The 19,636-nt window shown below is 44.7% G+C and overlaps 3 protein-coding genes across 4 annotated transcripts; 2 read left to right on the top strand and 1 right to left on the bottom strand.

The window, feature by feature from the left end:
* The first annotated feature begins 2,022 nt into the window (after positions 1 to 2,022).
* On the top strand, positions 2,023 to 4,703 carry LOC103641546 (uncharacterized). 2 transcript variants are annotated; one of them, XM_008664892.4, is made up of 4 exons: positions 2,023 to 3,128; positions 3,243 to 3,310; positions 3,449 to 3,869; positions 3,939 to 4,703. In XM_008664892.4, the coding sequence occupies exons 3-4, from the start codon at positions 3,657 to 3,659 to the stop codon at positions 4,590 to 4,592; spliced, it is 867 nt and encodes a 288-aa protein (XP_008663114.1). In that variant the 5' UTR covers positions 2,023 to 3,128; positions 3,243 to 3,310; positions 3,449 to 3,656; the 3' UTR covers positions 4,593 to 4,703. The 2 variants fall into 2 exon arrangements, with proteins under 2 accessions (XP_008663114.1, XP_008663113.1); XM_008664891.4 differs by having other exon boundaries at positions 3,446 to 3,869.
* A 254-nt stretch (positions 4,704 to 4,957) lies between these two features.
* On the bottom strand, positions 4,958 to 15,741 carry LOC109942885 (uncharacterized). The gene is made up of 4 exons (XM_020545448.1): positions 15,500 to 15,741; positions 15,091 to 15,425; positions 14,668 to 15,024; positions 4,958 to 5,151 (listed from the first exon to the last, which is right to left on the bottom strand). The coding sequence occupies exons 1-4, from the start codon at positions 15,739 to 15,741 to the stop codon at positions 4,958 to 4,960; spliced, it is 1,128 nt and encodes a 375-aa protein (XP_020401037.1).
* A 2,449-nt stretch (positions 15,742 to 18,190) lies between these two features.
* LOC109943022 (anthranilate synthase beta subunit 1, chloroplastic) lies at positions 18,191 to 18,803 on the top strand. The gene is made up of 2 exons (XM_020545765.3): positions 18,191 to 18,352; positions 18,491 to 18,803. The coding sequence occupies exons 1-2, from the start codon at positions 18,209 to 18,211 to the stop codon at positions 18,590 to 18,592; spliced, it is 246 nt and encodes an 81-aa protein (XP_020401354.1). The 5' UTR covers positions 18,191 to 18,208; the 3' UTR covers positions 18,593 to 18,803.
* The last annotated feature ends 833 nt before the right edge of the window (positions 18,804 to 19,636 follow it).

The raw sequence follows: 19,636 nt of genomic DNA, 5'->3' as shown, positions 1-19,636 counted from the left end.
TTCCCCTGCACGCCGAGGCTATACAGATCTTGGGTGTCAGGGCGCAAGAAGATCGCTCCAGCAGCAAGTGTTAGTAACTACATCCGCTATGTTCCTGGGCCCACATGTCGGGGCTCAATACTCTTGTACATGTCCCCCTTTAGCTATAAAAGGGGAGGCATGCGACGTTACAACGGAGGCTGAATCTTTAGACTTAGACCCAAGTCATCCAAGACAACTCAAGCTCTCAAGCAATACAACACACAGTGGAGTAGGGTATTACGCTCCGGCGGCCCGAACCACTCTAAACTCTTGCGTGTTCTTGTGTTCTCCCCATTTTTCCTACTAACAAGCAAAACGCTTAGGCCCCTCCTCATCTTAGAATTTAGGGCGGGTGCACTCCGCCACCCGGCCGGAGATTTCCTCTCCGACACATATCATCTCAGAAAAAATAATTAACAAAGATAGGGCACTTAATATGTCCGTTTATAAAAAAATAAGAACCATTTTTTGAGGTAGTCATATTAAGAGGGTGTTTGAATGCACTAGAGATAATAGTTAGTTAACTAAAAATTGATATTGAAATTAGCTAGCTAATAAATAGCTAGCTAACTATTAACTAATTTGCTAAAAATAACTAATAGTTGAACTATTAGTTAGAATGTTTGGATGTCTCAACTAATTTTAGCAGCTAATTATTAGTTCTAGTACATTGAAACACCCCTTAAGAGACCCACCTCTAAAAAATAGTCAACCCAATTAGCCACAAGGACGAACACTACTTATGTGTTGTATATATACATACTAGTTAGTTGTCTATATGTTACTATGATTTTCATTTATGCTTGAGTATAAAGTAGTAAACACAAAACATGTATGTTTTGTTGGTTAGGTGGGTGCACTACTAGAGAGAGAGAGAGGGACATCTTTACTGATTGGAAACCGGCTACAATACTGGATTCGCAACTAGTACTTGGCATTGGGGGCTAAAGGTATTGATGTTTAGTCCCGGTTGCAGCGTGGATGTAGGCAAGCATTTTAGACTTTACAAAATCACGGGATAAAAATCTATGTATCTCTGTGTCTCTTGTTTGATTTCTTATTTGCACTTCTCTTCTTATCTTTGGCATAATATGTTCTTGAAGTGCGGAATCTTTTGAGACAGAGACTGGTATTCCACTGCGATCTACTCGAGCTAATCTTCGTTCTGTTGCGATCCATACTTCGAGTGGAGTAAGAAAGTTCTAGTTTTGGTTTAAAGTTTTTATTCGCCTATTCACCCTCTCTATAGACGACATCCAGATCTGTGTCCCTCCAAAAGGGAACTTTCAAGTCAGCAAATCGGTTGCCTGAAGGAGTCCACCTTGGGGTTCGAAGGCAATCGAGTGGTTCCTAGACCCTTAGTGGGGGCGTAGGGAGCAGATGGTGATGAAAGCCCTAGGGGGGTTGAGCCCATAATGGGACCCTAAAAATATGTGGTAGCATCGGACCCCACCACTGGCAGGGGTCCGGCTAGGCCACGTGGCATAACTGGATCGCGTCAACCAGTTGGTAAGGGATGATGCGTAAGAAATCCTGACCAAGGCTTTCTCTTTAGGGAAGCACATGGCAGCCATGCGATGATGCGTGGCGAGATCCTAGCAATATATGCTCCATTTCTCTTTAGGGAAGCCTCGTCGACTTAACCCGTCTCAAAGGCGGGTCCCGTAGTCTGCCCTCTACGTGCGTGTAGGGTTGAGCGCTCACTGTATTAATTTTGTTGATAAAACCATTGTTCTATTAACTTTTGTACATCATACGAGAATCGAGGGTGATCGGTAGAATAATTACTGTTCTCGAAGCTAAAAATCTCTCATTTCATCAGTATGTTTTGTGGTGGAACTACGTAACGTGACTTTGCATTGCTAGTAGAGCGTTAAAACTCAAATTAAGAACTAATGGCGTTGAAACTCAGAGAACCTATCTAGAACTATAATATGTATGGTAAAGACCGTAAGACTGATTTTATTAGCGACCGTAGGATTTTTAGGATGCAGGGGCATACAAGACAAATCGACGAGGACAAGGTATATAGCGCAGGCCGCAGGGCATATCCGCATATGCGCAGTTGGCCGAAGCGGCGGCGCCCACAGAGACAGGTCGCAGTTTTCGTGGTCCGTCCGGTCCTCCAGCGGTCCAGCCTCTTTAGCACACACATCCACGTCGCATCTGCTGCACCTGCACCTGGACTACCGCAGACAGCCAGACACCCAGGCGCTTTATTTCTTTGCGTCTACAGCCACAGACAGGAGACGGCATCCAAGCATTATTTCCAGGCAGAGTGTCCCGGCCGCTCTGTGCCTGTGTTCAAGGCGTGGTCGCGTGGAGGAAGAGGATGAGAATGGCGGCGTAATACGATGGCCTTCCAGTCTCCGTCGAAACTCGAGGTAGACAGACTGATCGATGAGACACACAGTCGAAACTCGCCGGCACATATATAGGTCCTGTTTCAATCTTACTGGATAAACTTTAATAGCTTTTTTTTAGCTATTTAGTGATCTAAACAGTAGAGCTAATGGTGGTGTGATAAAATTTAGCAACTATTATTTAATAAACTGCTTAAAGCATCTCCAACAACAGTTACTTAAACAGGTTTCTAAATCTCAGTTTAAAGAGTTATTAGAAAAAACTTATCTCCAGTGGTGTTGTAAATGTTATTGCTAAATTTATAAAGTTGCTACATTTCTCTATCTGGTCGCTACATGTAGCAAGGCCCAAGGGACTCCCGAAAGCTCGATTTCGTGCCAAATCCAGCGAAACTATTATGCGCGCCTTCTTTCTTTTCTCTTTCGCGCGCTGCTTCTCCCCACACGTTCGTACTGGCCGCCAGAACAACTCCGCCGCCCGCCAACTCTAGCCTTGTAGTGCCGAGCCGAACTCCCATCGCGTCGTCGTCCGACCTCTGAAGGTCCCTCGTTGGCCGTCACAGCCTTTGGAAGGACACCGCCATTTGAAGGTCCTCCGTCCCGCCTCTGAAGGTCGACCGCCGCCATTTGAAGGTCCCCTGTCCCGCCTCTGAAGGTCTCCATTTGAACTCGCCATCTGAACTCGTCATCAGACGGCCCCAACTTTTTCCTCTTCGGTGGTTGGACAGCTGCTGTGGTTGGGAGGTATCGATCTCTGGCATATCCGTTTGTTGGTTCTTGTCGTGTTCTTGCAAAGAAAGACCGAATCTTAATTAGTTGGTTGCCTGACTGGATCTCGTATTTTTCTGCTCCTTGCAGTTGTCGACCAATTTCTTCCCAGCACATTCTGCTTAGCCTGATGGGAGAGGTGGAGGCTGGACAATCAGGTTAGCAAAATAAATTACAGGTTTAGAATTGTTAGAACCATCAATTTATTTTGCAAAACAGAATGGTAGTATATCAGAATAGCAGGTAAATTTTTTCTCAATACCTTTTATTTCTTGTCTTTATTTTACAAATAGAAGAAGGTGGTTCATACTTCACGAACTTGCTGAATGAAGGCCAATATGATGCATGTTTTGAAGAATATGGAACTATACCATTTGAGTCACAGCACTCTTGCCGCCTGAAAAGGAGAGAAATCCCTCATCAAAGCCATCACAAAAGCAAAAAGGGAAAAATTTTAGCGTGGATGAAGATAGGCTTATTGTGTCAGCATGGTTAAATGTCAGTATGGATCCAACACAAGGAACAAATCAAACAAAAGATACATTTTGGAGAAGAATCCACAAGTACTATGAGAGCAATAGAGGAACTTTACCAGAACGTAGTCAGAATTCGTTGTTGCATCGTTGGAGTTCTATTAATGATGCTGTTAGTAAGTTTTGTGCTTGTGTAACCCAAATACACAATAGAAACCAGAGTGGGATGACTATTCATGACAGGGTAAGACACAATACTACTTCTAGTTATACTGAATTTATTATGCATCTCTAATTTTTTTATTTCATTCAGGTGGAGGAGGCTGAAAAGCTTTTCCAGTCTCTAGACCCCCAAAAAAAGTCTTTTCAGTTTAGGCATTGTTGGCTCCAGCTCAGAAATCAGCCAAAATGGCATGACAAGCTGCAGCAAATGGCAGCTGTAAAAACAAGCAACAAAAAACAGAAGGTAGCCAAAGATTTGAGTCCGGGATTAGTTGATCTTACTACTCAAGTTGGGAATGAAGTTTCTCCTGTACAGATTGTCCCTCCAAATATAGCTGCACCAGAAAGACCAATGGGTAAGAAGAGGTCAAAAGAAGCAATGTGTAAAGGGGGTTTTGATGCATGTTCTGATGCATTGGACATTTTGTGGGAAAAGAAGAGACAGGCTGATGTAGAGAAGGAGTTAAAGAGAGAGGAGAGGTATGCACAAGCATATGCTCTAGATAAAGAGAGGCTTGAGCTGGAACACAAGAGGCTTACAATTGAAGAACAGAAGCATACAAATGAACAAAAAAGGCTTGATCAAGAGAAAGAGCGCCTAGCCAATGAAGCAAACAACCTTTACATTAAGCGGATTGAAGAAGAACAGAAAATTATGAGTATAGACCTTACTACTATGAGTGAATTGCAAAGACAATACTATATGTGTTTGCAGGCTGATATCGTTGCACGTCGCATGAATTAGTTGTTTTTTTCAAATTTTGGTCAGATCACAGATGCGACTTTAGATTATTTTGTTTCATTAGTTGTTTTTTTCTTCAAATTTTGGTCAGATCATAGATGCTACTTTAGATTATTTTGTTTCACTGAGTACACATAGAGATGAACAATCTATGGATTTTTAGTTGCATGTGCTACTCTTATATACTGTTTTCCGTTTAGTTTTATGTGCATCTGTGGATTTTTGTACTGAATAATATGACTGGTCTGTTCCAACATGAGGTAAAAGTCTAGACAATGATTGATACACTTAGTGTAACAGCATTGTGTCTCATGGCATGTTACATAAGGTCGAGGTTACAAATAATTTATTATTGACTAAACATGAGACTATGTATACATGTCTGGATGGTGTTGCCATAGGTACTCGACTAGATCTTCTTGAAGTTGATGGTGAGTCTCCTTATTCCTGATTTTCATATGGTTCTCAATAAATTCATCGAGATCTGTTGTATGGTCATGTGATGGTTGAACATTACCTCCTCCATTGTCAAAGCGTTCGTTGGGATCAACTATTCCCTCATCTTCAACAACCATATTATGCATGATAATGCAAGCTGTCATAATGTTGCTTAGTGTTTCATCATCCCAAAACCGAGCTAGCCCTCGAACTATAGCAAAACGAGATTGTGAAAGTCGCCTAGAGGGGGGGTGAATAGGGCGAAACTGAAATTTACAAATATAAACACAACTACAAGCCGGGTTAGCGTTAGAAATATAAACGAGTCCGCGAGAGAGGGCGCAAAACAAATCGCGAGCAAATAATGAAGTGTGACACACGGATTTGTTTTACCGAGGTTCGGTTCTCTCAAACCTACTCCCCGTTGAGGAGGCCACAAAGGCCGGGTCTCTTTCAACCCTTCCCTCTCTCAAACGGTCCCACGGACCGAATGAGCTTCTCTTCTCAAATCAAAGCCGGGAACAAAACTTCCCCGCAAGGGCCACCACACAATTGGTGCCTCTTGCCTTGATTACAATGGAGCATTGATCACAAGAACAAGTGAGAAAGAAAAGAAGCAATCCAAGCGCAAGAGCTCAAATGAACACGGCAAATCACTCTCACTAGTCGCTAGGGCTTTGTGTGGAATTGGAGAGGATTTGATCTCTTTGGTGTGTCTAGAATTGAATGCTAGAGCTCTTGTAGTAGTTAGGAAGTGGAAAACTTGGATGCAATGAATGGTGGGGTGGTTGGGGTATTTATAGCCCCAACCACCAAAAGTGGCCGTTGGGAGGCTGTCTGTTCGATGGCGCACCGGACAGTCCGGTGCCCCCTGCCACGTCATCACTGCCGTTGGATTCTGATCGTTGGAGCTTCTGACTTGTGGGCCCGCCTGGGTGTCCGGTGCACACCGGACAGGTACTGTTTGATGTCCGGTGTGCCAGCATGGGCGCGCCTGCCATCTGCGCGCGCTGCGCGCGCATTTATTGCACCGCAGAGAGCCGTTGGCGCGGACATAGCCGTTGCTCCGGAGACGCACCGGACAGTCCGGTGCACACCGGACAGTCCGGTGAATTATAGTGGACTAGCCGTTGGAGTTTCCCGAAGCTGGCGAGTTCCTGAGGCCGACCTCCCTTGGCGCACCGGACACTGTCCGGTGTACACCGGACAGTCCGGTGAATTATAGCCGAGTCGCCTCTGGAAATTCCCGAAGGTGGCGAGTTTGAGTTTGAGTCCCCCTGGTGCACCGGACATGTCCGGTGGCACACCGGACAGTCCGGTGCGCCAGACCAGGGGTGCCTTCGGTTGCCCCTTTGCTCCTTTGTTGAATCCAAAACTTGGTCTTTTTATTGGCTGAGTGTGAACCTTTTACACCTGTATAATCTATACACTTGGGCAAACTAGTTAGTCCAATTATTTGTGTTGGGCAATTCAACCACCAAAATTAATTAGGGACTAGGTGTAAGCCTAATTCCCTTTCAATCTCCCCCTTTTTGGTGATTGATGCCAACACAAACCAAAGCAAATATAGAAGTGCATAATTGAACTAGTTTACATAACGTAAGTGTAAAGGTTGCTTGGAATTGAGCCAATATTAATACTCACAAGATATGCATGGATTGTTTCTTTCTTATTTAACATTTTGGACCACGTTTGCACCACATGTTTTGTTTTTGCAAATTCTTTTGTAAGTCCATTTCAAAAATCTTTTGCAAATAGTCAAAGGTAAATGAATAAGAGTTTGCAAAGCATTTTCAAGATTTGAAATTTTACTCCCCCTGTTTCAAATGCTTTTCTTTTGACTAAACAAAAACTCCCCCTAACGGAGATCCACCTCTTAGTGTTTTTGAAAAGCTAATTTTCTTTTCCTTTTGAACACAATAGGATACCAATTGAAAAATACTTTTTGGAAAGCACTAAGTTTTTGAAATTGGTGGTGGTGCGGTCCTTTTGCTTTGGGCTCATACTCTCTCCCCCTTTGGCATGAATCGCCAAAAAAACGGAATTATTAGAGCCCTCGAAGTGCTATCTTCCTCTTTGGGCATAAATAAATGAGTTAAGATTATACCAAAGGCGAAGTCTGGTCCTTTATCTTTGGGCTCTTACTCTCTCCCAAAGACGAAGTCCTTTTCTTTGATGCTCATTTCTCCCCCAAAGAATAGAGAGTTGCTTGGAGTGATGGCGAAGTATGAGTTGCAGAGTGGAAGCCCTTGTCTTCGCCGAAGACTCCAATTTCCTTTCAATACACCTATGACTTGGTTTGAAATACACTTGAAAAACACATTAGTCATAGCATATGAAAGAGATATGATCAAAGGTACATTTATGAGCTATGTGTGTGAGCTAGCAAAAGAAATTTCTAGAATCAAGAATATTGAGCTCATGCCTAAGTCTGGTAAAAGATTGTTCATCAAGTGGCTTGGTAAAGATATCGGCTAATTGATCTTTAGTGTTAATATATGAAATCTCGATATCTCCCTTTTGTTGGTGATCCCTAAGAAAATGATACCGAATGGCTATGTGCTTAGTGCGGCTATGCTCGACAGGATTGTCGGCCATTTTGATTGCACTCTCATTATCACATAGCAAAGGAACTTTGGTTAATTTGTAACCATAGTCCCGCAGGGTCTGCCTCATCCAAAGTAATTGCGCGCAACAATGGCCTGCGGCAATATACTCGGCTTCGGCGGTAGAAAGAGCGACCGAATTGTGCTTCTTTGAAGCCCATGACACCAAAGATCTTCCCAAGAACTGGCAAGTCCCCGATGTGCTCTTCCTATTAATCTTACACCCCGCCCAATCAGCATCGGAATAACCAAGTAAATCAAATGTGGATCCCCGAGGGTACCAAAGCCCAAACTTAGGAGTATAAGCCAAATATCTCAAGATTCGTTTTACGGCCGTAAGGTGGGATTCCTTAGGGTCGGATTGGAATCTTGCACACATGCAAACGGAAAGCATAATGTCCGGTCAAGATGCACATAAATAAAGCAATGAACCAATCATCGACCGGTATACCTTTTGATCCACGGACTTACCTCCCGTGTCGAGGTCGAGATGCCCATTGGTTCCCATGGGTGTCTTGATGGGCTTGGCATCCTTCATTCCAAACTTGGTTAGAATGTCTTGAGTGTACTTCGTTTGGCTAATGAAGGTGCCCTCTTGGAGTTGCTTGACTTGGAATCCTAGAAAATACTTCAACTCCCCCATCATAGACATCTCGAATTTCTTTGTCATGATCCTACTAAATTCTTCACATGTAGATTCGTTAGTAGACCCAAATATAATATCATCAACATAAATTTGGCATACGAACAAATCATTGTCAAGAGTTTTAGTGAACAAAGTAGGATCGGCCTTGCCGACTTTGAAGTCATTAGCAATAAGGAAATCTCTTAGGCATTCATACCATGCTCTTGGGGCTTGCTTGAGCCCATAAAGCGCCTTAGAGAGCCTATAGACATGGTTAGGGTACTCACTATCTTCAAAGCCGGGAGGTTGCTCAACATAGACCTCTTCCTTGATTGGTCCGTTGAGGAAGGCACTTTTCACGTCCATTTGATAAAGCTTAAAGCCATGGTAAGTAGCATAGGCCAATAATATGCAAATTGACTCAAGCCTAGCTACGGGTGCATAGGTTTCACCGAAATCCAAACCTTCGACTTGGGAATATCCCTTGGCCACAAGTCGTGCTTTGTTCCTTGTCACCACACCATGCTCATCTTGCTTGTTGCGGAAGACCCATTTGGTTCCTACAACATTTTGGTTAGGACGTGGAACTAAATGCCATACCTCATTCCTAGTGAAGTTGTTGAGCTCCTCTTGCATCGCCACCACCCAGTCCGAATCTTGAAGTGCTTCCTCCACCCTGTGTGGCTCAATAGAGGAAACAAAAGAGTAATGCTCACAGAAATGTGCAACCCGAGATCGAGTAGTTACCCCCTTATGAATGTCGCCGAGGATGGTGTCGACGGGGTGATCTCTTTGTATTGCTTGGTGGACTCTTGGGTGTGGCGGCCTTGGTTCTTCCTCATCCTCCTTTTCTTGATCAATTGCATCTCCCCCTTGATCATTGCCATCATCTTGAGGTGGCTCATCTTCTTGATTTTGCCCTTCATCAACTTGAGCTTCATCCTCATTTTGAGTTGGTGGAGATGCTTGCATGGAGGAGGACGGTTGATCTTGTGCACTTGGAGGCTCTTCGGATTCCCTAGGACACACATCCCCAATGGACATGTTCCTTAGCGCGATGCACGGAGCCTCTTCATTACCTATTTCATCAAGATCAACTTGCTCTACTTGAGAGCCGTTAGTTTCATCAAACACAACGTCACATGAGACTTCAACTAGTCCAGTGGACTTGTTAAAGACCCTATATGCCCTTGTGTTTGAGTCATAACCAAGTAAAAAGCCTTCTACAGTTTTAGGAGCAAATTTAGATTTTCTACCTCTTTTAACAAGAATAAAGCATTTGCTACCAAAAACTCTAAAGTATGAAATGTTGGGCTTTTTACCGGTTAGGAGTTCATAGGATGTCTTCTTGAGGATTCGGTGAAGATATAACCGATTGATGGCGTAGCAGGCGGTGTTGACCGCTTCGGCCCAAAACCGGTCCGGTGTCTTGTACTCATCAAGCATGGTTCTTGCCATGTCCAATAGAGTTCGATTCTTCCTCTCCACTACACCATTTTGTTGAGGTGTGTAGGGAGAAGAGAACTCATGCTTGATGCCCTCCTCCTCAAGAAAGCCTTCAATTTGAGAGTTCTTGAACTCCGTCCCGTTGTCGCTTCTTATTTTCTTGATCCTTAAGCCGAACTCATTTTGAGCCCGTCTCAAGAACCCCTTTAAAGTCTCTTGGGTTTGAGATTTTTCCTGTAAAAAGAATACCCAAGTGAAGCGAGAATAATCATCCACTATTACAAGACAATACTTACTCCCGCCGATGCTTATGTAAGCAATCGGGCCGAATAGATCCATGTGGAGTAGCTCAAGCGGCCTGTCGGTCGTCATGATGTTCTTGTGTGGATGATGGACTCCAACTTGCTTCCCCGCCTGGCATGCGCTACAAATCCTGTCTTTCTCAAAATGAACGTTTGTTAATCCTAAAATGTGCTCTCCCTTAGAAGCTTATGAAGATTCTTCATCCCAACATGGGCTAGTCGGCGGTGCCAGAGCCAACCCATGTTAGTCTTAGCAATTAAGCATGTGTCGAGCTCAGCTCTATCAAAATCTACTAAGTATAGCTGACCCTCTAACACACCCTTAAATGCTATTGAATCATCACTTCTTCTAAAGACAGTGACACCTACATCATCAAAAAGACAGTTGTAGCCCATTTGACATAATTGGGAAACAGAAAGCAAGTTGTAATCTAAAGAATCTACAAGAAAAACATTGGAAATAGAATGGTCAGGAGATATAGCAATTTTATCCAATCCTTTGACCAAACCTTGATTTCCATCCCCGAATGTGATAGCTCGTTGGGGATCTTGGTTTTTCTCATATGAGGAGAACATCCTTTTCTCCCCGGTCATGTGGTTTGTGCACCCGCTGTCGAGTATCCAACTTGAGCCCCCGGATGCATAAACCTACAAAACAAATTTAGTTCTTGACTTTAGGTACCCAAACTGTTTTGGGTCCTTTGGCATTAGAAACAAGAACTTTGGGTACCCAAACACAAGTCTTTGATCCCTTGTGTTTGCCCCCAACAAATTTGGCAACTACCTTGCCGGATTTGCTTGTAAGCACATAAGAAGCATCAAAAGTTTTAAATGAAATAGCATGATCATTTGATGCAATAGGAGCTTCCTTTCTAGGCAACTTGGCACGGGTTGGTTGCCTAGAGCTAGATGTCTCACCCTTATACATAAAAGCATGATTAGGGCCAGAGTGAGACTTCCTAGAATGAATTTTCCTAATTTTGCTCTCAGGATAGCCGGCAGGGTACAAAATGTATCCCTCGTTATCCTGAGGCATGGGAGCCTTGCCCTTAACAAAGTTGGATAAGTTCATTGGAGGGGCATTAAGTTTGACATTGTCTCCCCTTTGGAAGCCAATGCCATCCTTGATGCCAGGGCGTCTCCCATTATAAAGCATGCTACGAGCAAATTTAAATTTCTCATTTTCTAAGTTGTGCTCGGCAATTTTAGCATCTAGTTTTGCTATATGATCATTTTGTTGTTTAATTAAAGCCATATGATCATGAATAGCATCAATATCAACATTTCTACATCTAGTACAAATAGTGACATGCTCAATGGTAGATGTAGATGGTTTGCAAGAATTAAGTTCAACAATCTTAGCACGAAGTATATCATTCTTATCTCTAAGATCGGCAATTGTAACTTTGCAAACATCAAAATCTTTAGCCTTAGCAATCAAATTTTCATTCTCTAATCTAAGGCTAGCAAGAGAAATGTTTAATTCTTCAATCCTAGCAAGCAAATCATCATTATTATCTCTAGGATTGGGAATTGAAACATTACAAACATGAGAATCAACCTTAGCATTTAAACTAGCATTTTCATTTCTAAGGTTGTCAATCATCTCACGGCAAGTGCTTAGCTCACTAGACAATTTTTCACATTTTTCAACTTGTAGAGAGTAAGCATTTTTAACCTTAACATGTTTTTTATTTTCCTTGATTAGGAAGTCCTCTTGGGAGTCCAAGAGATCATCCTTCTCATGGATGGCACTAATTAGTTCATTTAATTTCTCCTTTTGTTCCATGTTAAGGTTGGCAAAAAGAGTTCGCAAATTATCTTCCTCACCACTAGCATTATCATCACTAGAAGACTCATATTTAGTGGAGGAGTTGGATTTAACCTTCTTCTTTTTGCCGTCCTTTGCCATGAGGCACTTGTGGCCGACGTTGGGGAAGAGGAGTCCCTTGGTGACGGCGATGTTGGCGGCGTCCTCGTCGTCGGAGGAGTCGCTTGAGCTTTCGTCGGAGTCCCACTCCCGACAAACATGGGCATCACCGCCCTTCTTCTTGTAGTACCTCTTCTTCTCCTTTCGCCTCCCCTTCTTGTCGTCACCTCGGTCACTGTCACTAGATATAGGACATTTAGCAATAAAATGACCGGGCTTACCACACTTGTAGCAAACCTTCTTGGAGCGGGATTTGTAATCCTTCCCCCTCCTTTGCTTGAGGATTTGGCGGAAGCTCTTGATGACGAGCGCCATTTCCTCATTGTCGAGCTTGGAGGCGTCTATTGGTTGTCGACTTGGTGTAGACTCCTCCTTCTTCTCCTCCGTTGCCTTGAATGCAACGGGTTGAGCTTCGGATGTGGTGGCATCATCAAGCTCGTTGATCTTCCTCGAGCCTTCGATCATGCACTCAAAACTCACAAAATTCCCGATAACTTCCTCGGGGGTCATTTTAGTATATCTAGGATTACCACGGATTAATTGAACTTGAGTAGGGTTAAGGAAAATAAGAGATCTTAGAATAACCTTAACCATCTCGTGGTCATCCCACTTTACGCTCCCGAGGTTGCGTACTTGATTTACCAAGGTCTTGAGCCGGTTGTACATGTGTTGTGGCTCCTCCCCTTTGCGAAGCCGGAACCGACCGAGCTCCCCCTCGATCGTTTCCCGCTTGGTGATCTTGGTGAGCTCGTCTCCCTCGTGCGCGGTTTTGAGCACATCCCAAATCTCCTTGGCGCTCTTCAACCCTTGTACTTTGTTATACTCCTCTCTACTTAGAGAGGCGAGGAGTATTGTTGTTGCTTGAGAGTTGAAGTGCTCGATTTGGGCCACCTCATCCTCATCATAGTCCTCATCCCCTACTGACGGTACCTGTGCACCAAACTCAACAACATCCCATATGCTTTTGTGGAGCGAGGTTAGATGAAATCGCATTAAATCGCTCCACCTAGCGTAATCTTCACCATCAAAAGTTGGTGGTTTGCCTATTGGGACGGAAAGTAAAGGTGTATGTTTGGAAATGCGAGGGTAGTGTAGGGGGATCTTACTATACTTCTTGCGCTCTTGGCGCTTAGAAGTGACGGAGGGCGCATCGGAGTCGGAGGTCGATGTTGATGAAGTGTCGGTCTCGTAGTAGACCACTTTCCTCATCCTCTTGTGCTTGTCGCCTTTCCGATACGGCTTGTGGGAAGAAGATTTTTCCTTCTTCTCTTTGTGGTGAGAAGAGGAAGACTTTTTCTCCTTCCGTTTGGAGGAGTCCTTCTTCTTCTCCTTCCTCTTGGTGCGGGACTCTTCCGATGAAGTGCTCCCGTGGCTTGTAGTGGGCTTTTCGCCGGTCTCCATCTCCTTCTTGGCGTGATCTCCCGACATCACTTCGAGCGGTTAGGCTCTAATGAAGCACCGGCCTTTGATACCAATTGAAAGTCGCCTAGAGGGGGGGTGAATAGGGCGAAACTGAAATTTACAAATATAAACACAACTACAAGCCGGGTTAGCGTTAGAAATATAAACGAGTCCGCGAGAGAGGGCGCAAAACAAATCGCGAGCAAATAATGAAGTGTGACACACGGATTTGTTTTACCGAGGTTCGGTTCTCTCAAACCTACTCCCCGTTGAGGAGGCCACAAAGGCCGGGTCTCTTTCAACCCTTCCCTCTCTCAAACGGTCCCACGGACCGAATGAGCTTCTCTTCTCAAATCAAAGCCGGGAACAAAACTTCCCCGCAAGGGCCACCACACAATTGGTGCCTCTTGCCTTGATTACAATGGAGTATTGATCACAAGAACAAGTGAGAAAGAAAAGAAGCAATCCAAGCGCAAGAGCTCAAATGAACACGGCAAATCACTCTCACTAGTCGCTAGGGCTTTGTGTGGAATTGGAGAGGATTTGATCTCTTTGGTGTGTCTAGAATTGAATGCTAGAGCTCTTGTAGTAGTTAGGAAGTGGAAAACTTGGATGCAATGAATGGTGGGGTGGTTGGGGTATTTATAGCCCCAACCACCAAAAGTGGCCGTTGGGAGGCTGTCTGTTCGATGGCGCACCGGACAGTCCGGTGCCCCCTGCCACGTCATCACTGCCGTTGGATTCTGACCGTTGGAGCTTCTGACTTGTGGGCCCGCCTGGGTGTCCGGTGCACACCGGACAGGTACTGTTTGATGTCCGGTGTGCCAGCATGGGCGCGCCTGCCATCTGCGCGCGCTGCGCGCGCATTTATTGCACCGCAGAGAGCCGTTGGCGCGGACATAGCCGTTGCTCCGGAGACGCACCGGACAGTCCGGTGCACACCGGACAGTCCGGTGAATTATAGTGGACTAGCCGTTGGAGTTTCCCGAAGCTGGCGAGTTCCTGAGGCCGACCTCCCTTGGCGCACCGGACACTGTCCGGTGTACACCGGACAGTCTGGTGAATTATAGCCGAGTCGCCTCTGGAAATTCCCGAAGGTGGCGAGTTTGAGTTTGAGTCCCCCTGGTGCACCGGACATGCCCGGTGCGCCAGACCAGGGGTGCCTTCGGTTGCCCCTTTGCTCCTTTGTTGAATCCAAAACTTGGTCTTTTATTGGCTGAGTGTGAACCTTTTACACCTGTATAATCTATACACTTGGGCAAACTAGTTAGTCCAATTATTTGTGTTGGGCAATTCAACCACCAAAATTAATTAGGGACTAGGTGTAAGCCTAATTCCCTTTCAGATTGCAGCACTCCAAAAGCTCGTTCCACATCCTTACGCACTGCTTCCTGTGCTTTTGCAAAGTATGTCCTTTTACTGCCACGTGGTTCTGGTATAGTCTTAACCAATGTAGCCCAAGATGGGTATATGCCATCAGCTAGGTAGTATCCCATTGTATAATCATGACCATTTATGTTGTAATTAACTTTAGGAGCTTCTCCGTTGGATAGCTTACTGAATAGTGGAGATCGATGAAGAACATTGATGTCATTAAGGGAACCCGGTAAAACAAAAAAAGCATGCCAAATATATAGATCTTTTGAAGCAACTGCTTCCAAAATTATTGTAGGTTTATGCTTGTAACCTGAATACATACCCTGGTATGCCGAAGGACAATTCTTCCACTCCCAATGCATACAATCAAGTGAACCAAGCATACCAGGAAAACCTCTTTCTTTGCCAATTGCAAATAACTTAGCTATATCATTCTCATTAGGTTCCCTCAAGTACTCGTCTCCAAAAATTTCAATAACAGCTTTCACAATTTTCTTTAGACTTTGTATGGATGTACTTTCTCCAATACGAACATACTCGTCTGTAGCATCTGCTGGTACTCCATAAGTAAGCATCCGAAATGCTGCAGTAACTTTCTGTAAGCAACTAAGTCCAAGTTGATGAGCTGCATTTATTGACTGTTGAAAGTATTCATCATGCTCTTCTACTGATTTCAATATACGAAGAAATAATGGTCGATTCATCCTAAATCTGTAAGAAGAATACCGAGACATTAATAATAGAAGTACTATACATGTTAATTTAAAAAATGAAAACAATATAACCTCCGTCGAAATAAGCTTGGGCCGTATGTGGGGTTTTCATCAATATAATCTTGATATAGTCTTGCGTGTCCTTCTTCTCTATTTCGATATATATATGTACGCCCTGGGACAGAACCGCCTTGCTTTTTCTGAAGAAGGGATGCACTTTGTACGATTTGAGCTGCCGAAATGATGAAATCATCATCATCATCCGACGACGATTCATCCAAAACTCGTTTTGAAAGTAAACTACTTTGACTCATGGCTTGTAATCTGTGCAAATAGAACAGATCATAATTCAACTATTGTAAAAAATTTAAAGTCGATTTGGTTATTAGTAAAAATCAGAAACACATGTGGTCTCTAATACTTGACAAAGAGGCAACAGCCAACTAGTATCCGGTGACCAAAGACCAGATGCAAACTAGTAGTACGTGATCAAGTACCAATTGAGTGAATGACCAAGAAGGAAGCAAACAAACTATTACCTGACGGTAGGAGTAGATGCACATACCTGACGAAGGGCAAAGGATGTCGGCGTCAGAACGATGACCAGGAGCTTGCGCAGTTGTGAATGATGACTCCTATGCCTAACCCTATCCGTGATTTCATCTACTGGCTACCCTAACCATGATTTTATCTACTGGCTGCCCTCTGAAGGTATTGGATCAAGTCAAATGGGCCCATAAAAAAAGGCCCTTCAAAAATTTAAAATTTTTGGCAATTAAAAATAGAGAACTATTGGACAACACATATTTCTAACTCCCTATGATCATTTAGCAACTCCTTACATGCGCTTTTTAGAGAGTTTATTTTTACAAAACTGCTGGAGATGCTCTAAGGAGTGCTAAAAGTAGCTAAACATAGCTAGTGAACCCCATTTTCCACTCATATCCTCAACCTCATTTCCTCTCTCTCCGCATTAGGGGCATAGGTGTCTTTTTATTCAAATGTGCTAAACTTTATCAGAGTAGTCCAAACAACACAAGAAGCTAAACTTTAGCACTTTAATTTATATGGCTGAAGTTTAGCAGGAAGGTAAAATTTATCCATTGAGATTGAAACAGGACCTTACTAGCAACAAGGCACTGGTCAGCTGCCACCGTAGTACCGTACCACATCACGCTCACTAGCTACGCGCGCATTTGCATGCATTGCAGGTGCCGGAGGGCGCGGGGACGGTGAAGGTGCGGGAGGGCAAGATCTGCCGGGCGCTGGAGCCGCTGTGCCTCAGGGTCGTCGCCGCCATCATCGGGGCCGCCGGCGATGCCATCGTCCACGCCATGTTCGTCGAGGTAAGTTAGCTCAGGGGATGTTTGGTTTCTAGAGACTAATATTTAGTCCCTTCATTTTATTCCTTTTTAGTATATAAATTGTTAAATATAGAAACTAAAATAAAGTTTTAGTTTCTATATTTAGTAATTTTGGAACAAAAATGGAATAAAATGTAGGGACTAAACATTAGTCCCTAGAAACTAAACACCCCTTTAGTCTAGTGAGCGGCCGGGCCGGCCGTCGGTCCAGCTTTCATGAATAACTAGGTGTGTACCCGTGCGTTGCAACGGAAGTACGCTAAGATGAGCATAGACACATATCTGAGCTTGGGGTTTGGAGAAAGTTTGCTCGGAAGCCAAATATGTTAAGACCTGAGCATGTGTTACCTTGTGCCCCATCAACACACTGTTCCGCGCTTGTTGGGTTTGGAGAAAAAAGTCTTGTTAATTTGCATGCCTCATGTCTTGGTAGCAGTATCAGATTCCTTCAACCGTGGTCAAACCAACTGAAAGATTACAGAACAGTGGGAAAACGAACTCACTATAAGTCGAGACCTTTTTGTTCTACACTTGTCCTTTACATGAGAAACATATATATTATCTTATCATCGGCTGCTCTTACCACAGCATGCTATCTAGAGTTCCAAACAACAACTCCAATAAAAATTTCAAATCCAATAACAACAACCAGTGTAATAAGATATCTCAGAACATTTTCAAATTTTGATATAGCTGCTTTGTATTTTTTCCAATACCTAATAGAAAAAATACCGTTATACTTTGTTTCAACTAATATCAGTTTGTTGATGTAATCAAATACTTTCATATGTGTTCTTTAGGTGAACCACAAGATTCGGGAATATCATTGCAGACTATTCTTGAATTAGGCCCAACCATCCCAATTTTTGGAGTTTGCATGGGTCTGCAATGCATTGGAGAGGCATTTGGAGGTAACATTTATATTCATACCAGGTCGCTAGTTTTTTAATGGCCTTTGCTTTTGTCCCTCAGACATTTATGACATGAATATGCAGGAAAGATTATCCGTGCTCCTTCTAGAGTGATGCATGGGAAAAGCTCTCCAGTTTATTACGATGAGGAATTAGGAAATGCATTGTTCAATGGCTTGTCAAAGTATGGTTTAATTCCTTTAGCTCTGCTTTCAAGAAAACAAATATTCAGTATGATTTAATTTCTCAACCGTTGAATCATCTGAATGTTGTTTTGTTTGGTACCTCTTATTTCTGCTTTTTTAGTACGAGAAGTTCCTAACCTCTTAGTATTTATTTAAAGAAATGTTTCCTTACATGAGTTATTGAAGGAGATGGTAACATATACCATTATTCACTTATAAGACCTCTGTTAGAATTCAATGTCAGTTACATAATTCAGTTTATGGTACGTACTCCTGAGTAAAGCCTTCCGAGTTGACGCCGCCTTGGCACCCTTTGCTTCCATGGACAACCCTTTTACTGCCGTGAGGTACCACAGCTTGGTCATTGAGCAAGAAACCTTCCCACATGATGCTTTGGAGGCTACTGCATGGACTGAAGATGGACTTATCATGGCTGCTCGCCACAAGAAGTACAAACACATCCAGGTACCTCTGTTTCCCAATGTTTTGTACCACCCCGTTCCCATTGGATGCCTACGCTAGCGTTCTGAGCCACTGCCAAGGATGTTCTCCTGGGAGTTCTGGACCTGTATTATAGTGGCTGCTAACTGTAGCTGTTTTCAGGGTGTCCAATTCCACCCGGAGAGCATCATCACCCTTGAAGGCAAGAAAATCGTCCTCAACTTCGTCAGATTCATTGAGGAACTGGAGAAGCAGCGTTCATAGGGGAGGTAGACGCGACAGGTGGTTTCATTTCATAGATCAGACGGAAGCAGAGACAAGGCGCTTAAAGCTGCGCCAAGTTCCGGGGCTGGCAGTTGAAGCATAGCTAGGAAACAGCTATTCCCTCTCTTAATTCGTGTTCGTGGTGACATAATCTGTGTGCGGACCGAATTTAGAATAAAGTCCAGGCGTCTGTCTGATCAAATAAGCACCGGTGTTACCACTCTTTGGTCAGATAGGTAGATTGAGTCCTGCTACAGCTAGAGAGCTAGCTCGCTTCTCCCCCTCCGCCGCATTCGCCTTCCATTTCACCTCGCTGCGGTTTACCTCTCCCTTTCTCTCACCTTCCTCGCCCACCTCCATCGCCTCGTCCTTAAGAAAACGACGCGGCGAGCGACCCGCGACCCTAACCCAAGACAGAGAGACCAGCAGCTGGGTCGACCGCACGCACGCGCACCCACTCAACGGCGCAATGGCGGGGCGCCCCCTCACCTCTCGCTCGTCGTCGGCGGCCGACTGGGATGCGTGAGATCGCGGCGCCGGATGGGGAAGGACGCCGGCGAGACGCAGCAGCCGGCGGACGGGGCGGGCGGAGGCACAGGAGGAAGCAGGGGCGACCGCTTCTGCTGCTGGTGCGGAAGAGGAGGAGGAGCGGCGAGGGTGATTCAGCTGCAATGCGTTGCGGCACTCGTGCTCGGGGTGACCATACTACTGTCGGTGCTCTTCTGGCTCCCGCCCTTCACGGGACGGGGTGGCGGAAAGGAGGGCCCGGATCCGAGCGACGAGTTCGGGGTGACCGTGCTGCTGTCGGTGCTCTTCTGGCTCCCGCCCTTCACGGGACGGGGTGGCGGAAAGGAGGGCCCGGATCCGAGCGACGAGTTCGGAGGTGAGCTCCTTCCCCCTGCATGGCGAGATCTCGGTTCCATTCGCCTGTGGTCGCCGAGTGCCGGTTCTATGCTCGATCTGCGTCTGCTTTGCGCTCGCGGATGGGGCAGATGGCTGGCGGTTTGTGCGGGCGAGGGGAACTGGGCGGGTGCGAGCGTGGAG

Source organism: Zea mays, chromosome 10 (assembly GCF_902167145.1).
Source record: "Zea mays cultivar B73 chromosome 10, Zm-B73-REFERENCE-NAM-5.0, whole genome shotgun sequence".
Lineage (NCBI taxonomy): Eukaryota > Viridiplantae > Streptophyta > Magnoliopsida > Poales > Poaceae > Zea > Zea mays.
Note: the sequence above shows the minus strand (reverse complement) of the source record. Positions and strands in the feature narration are given on the sequence as shown.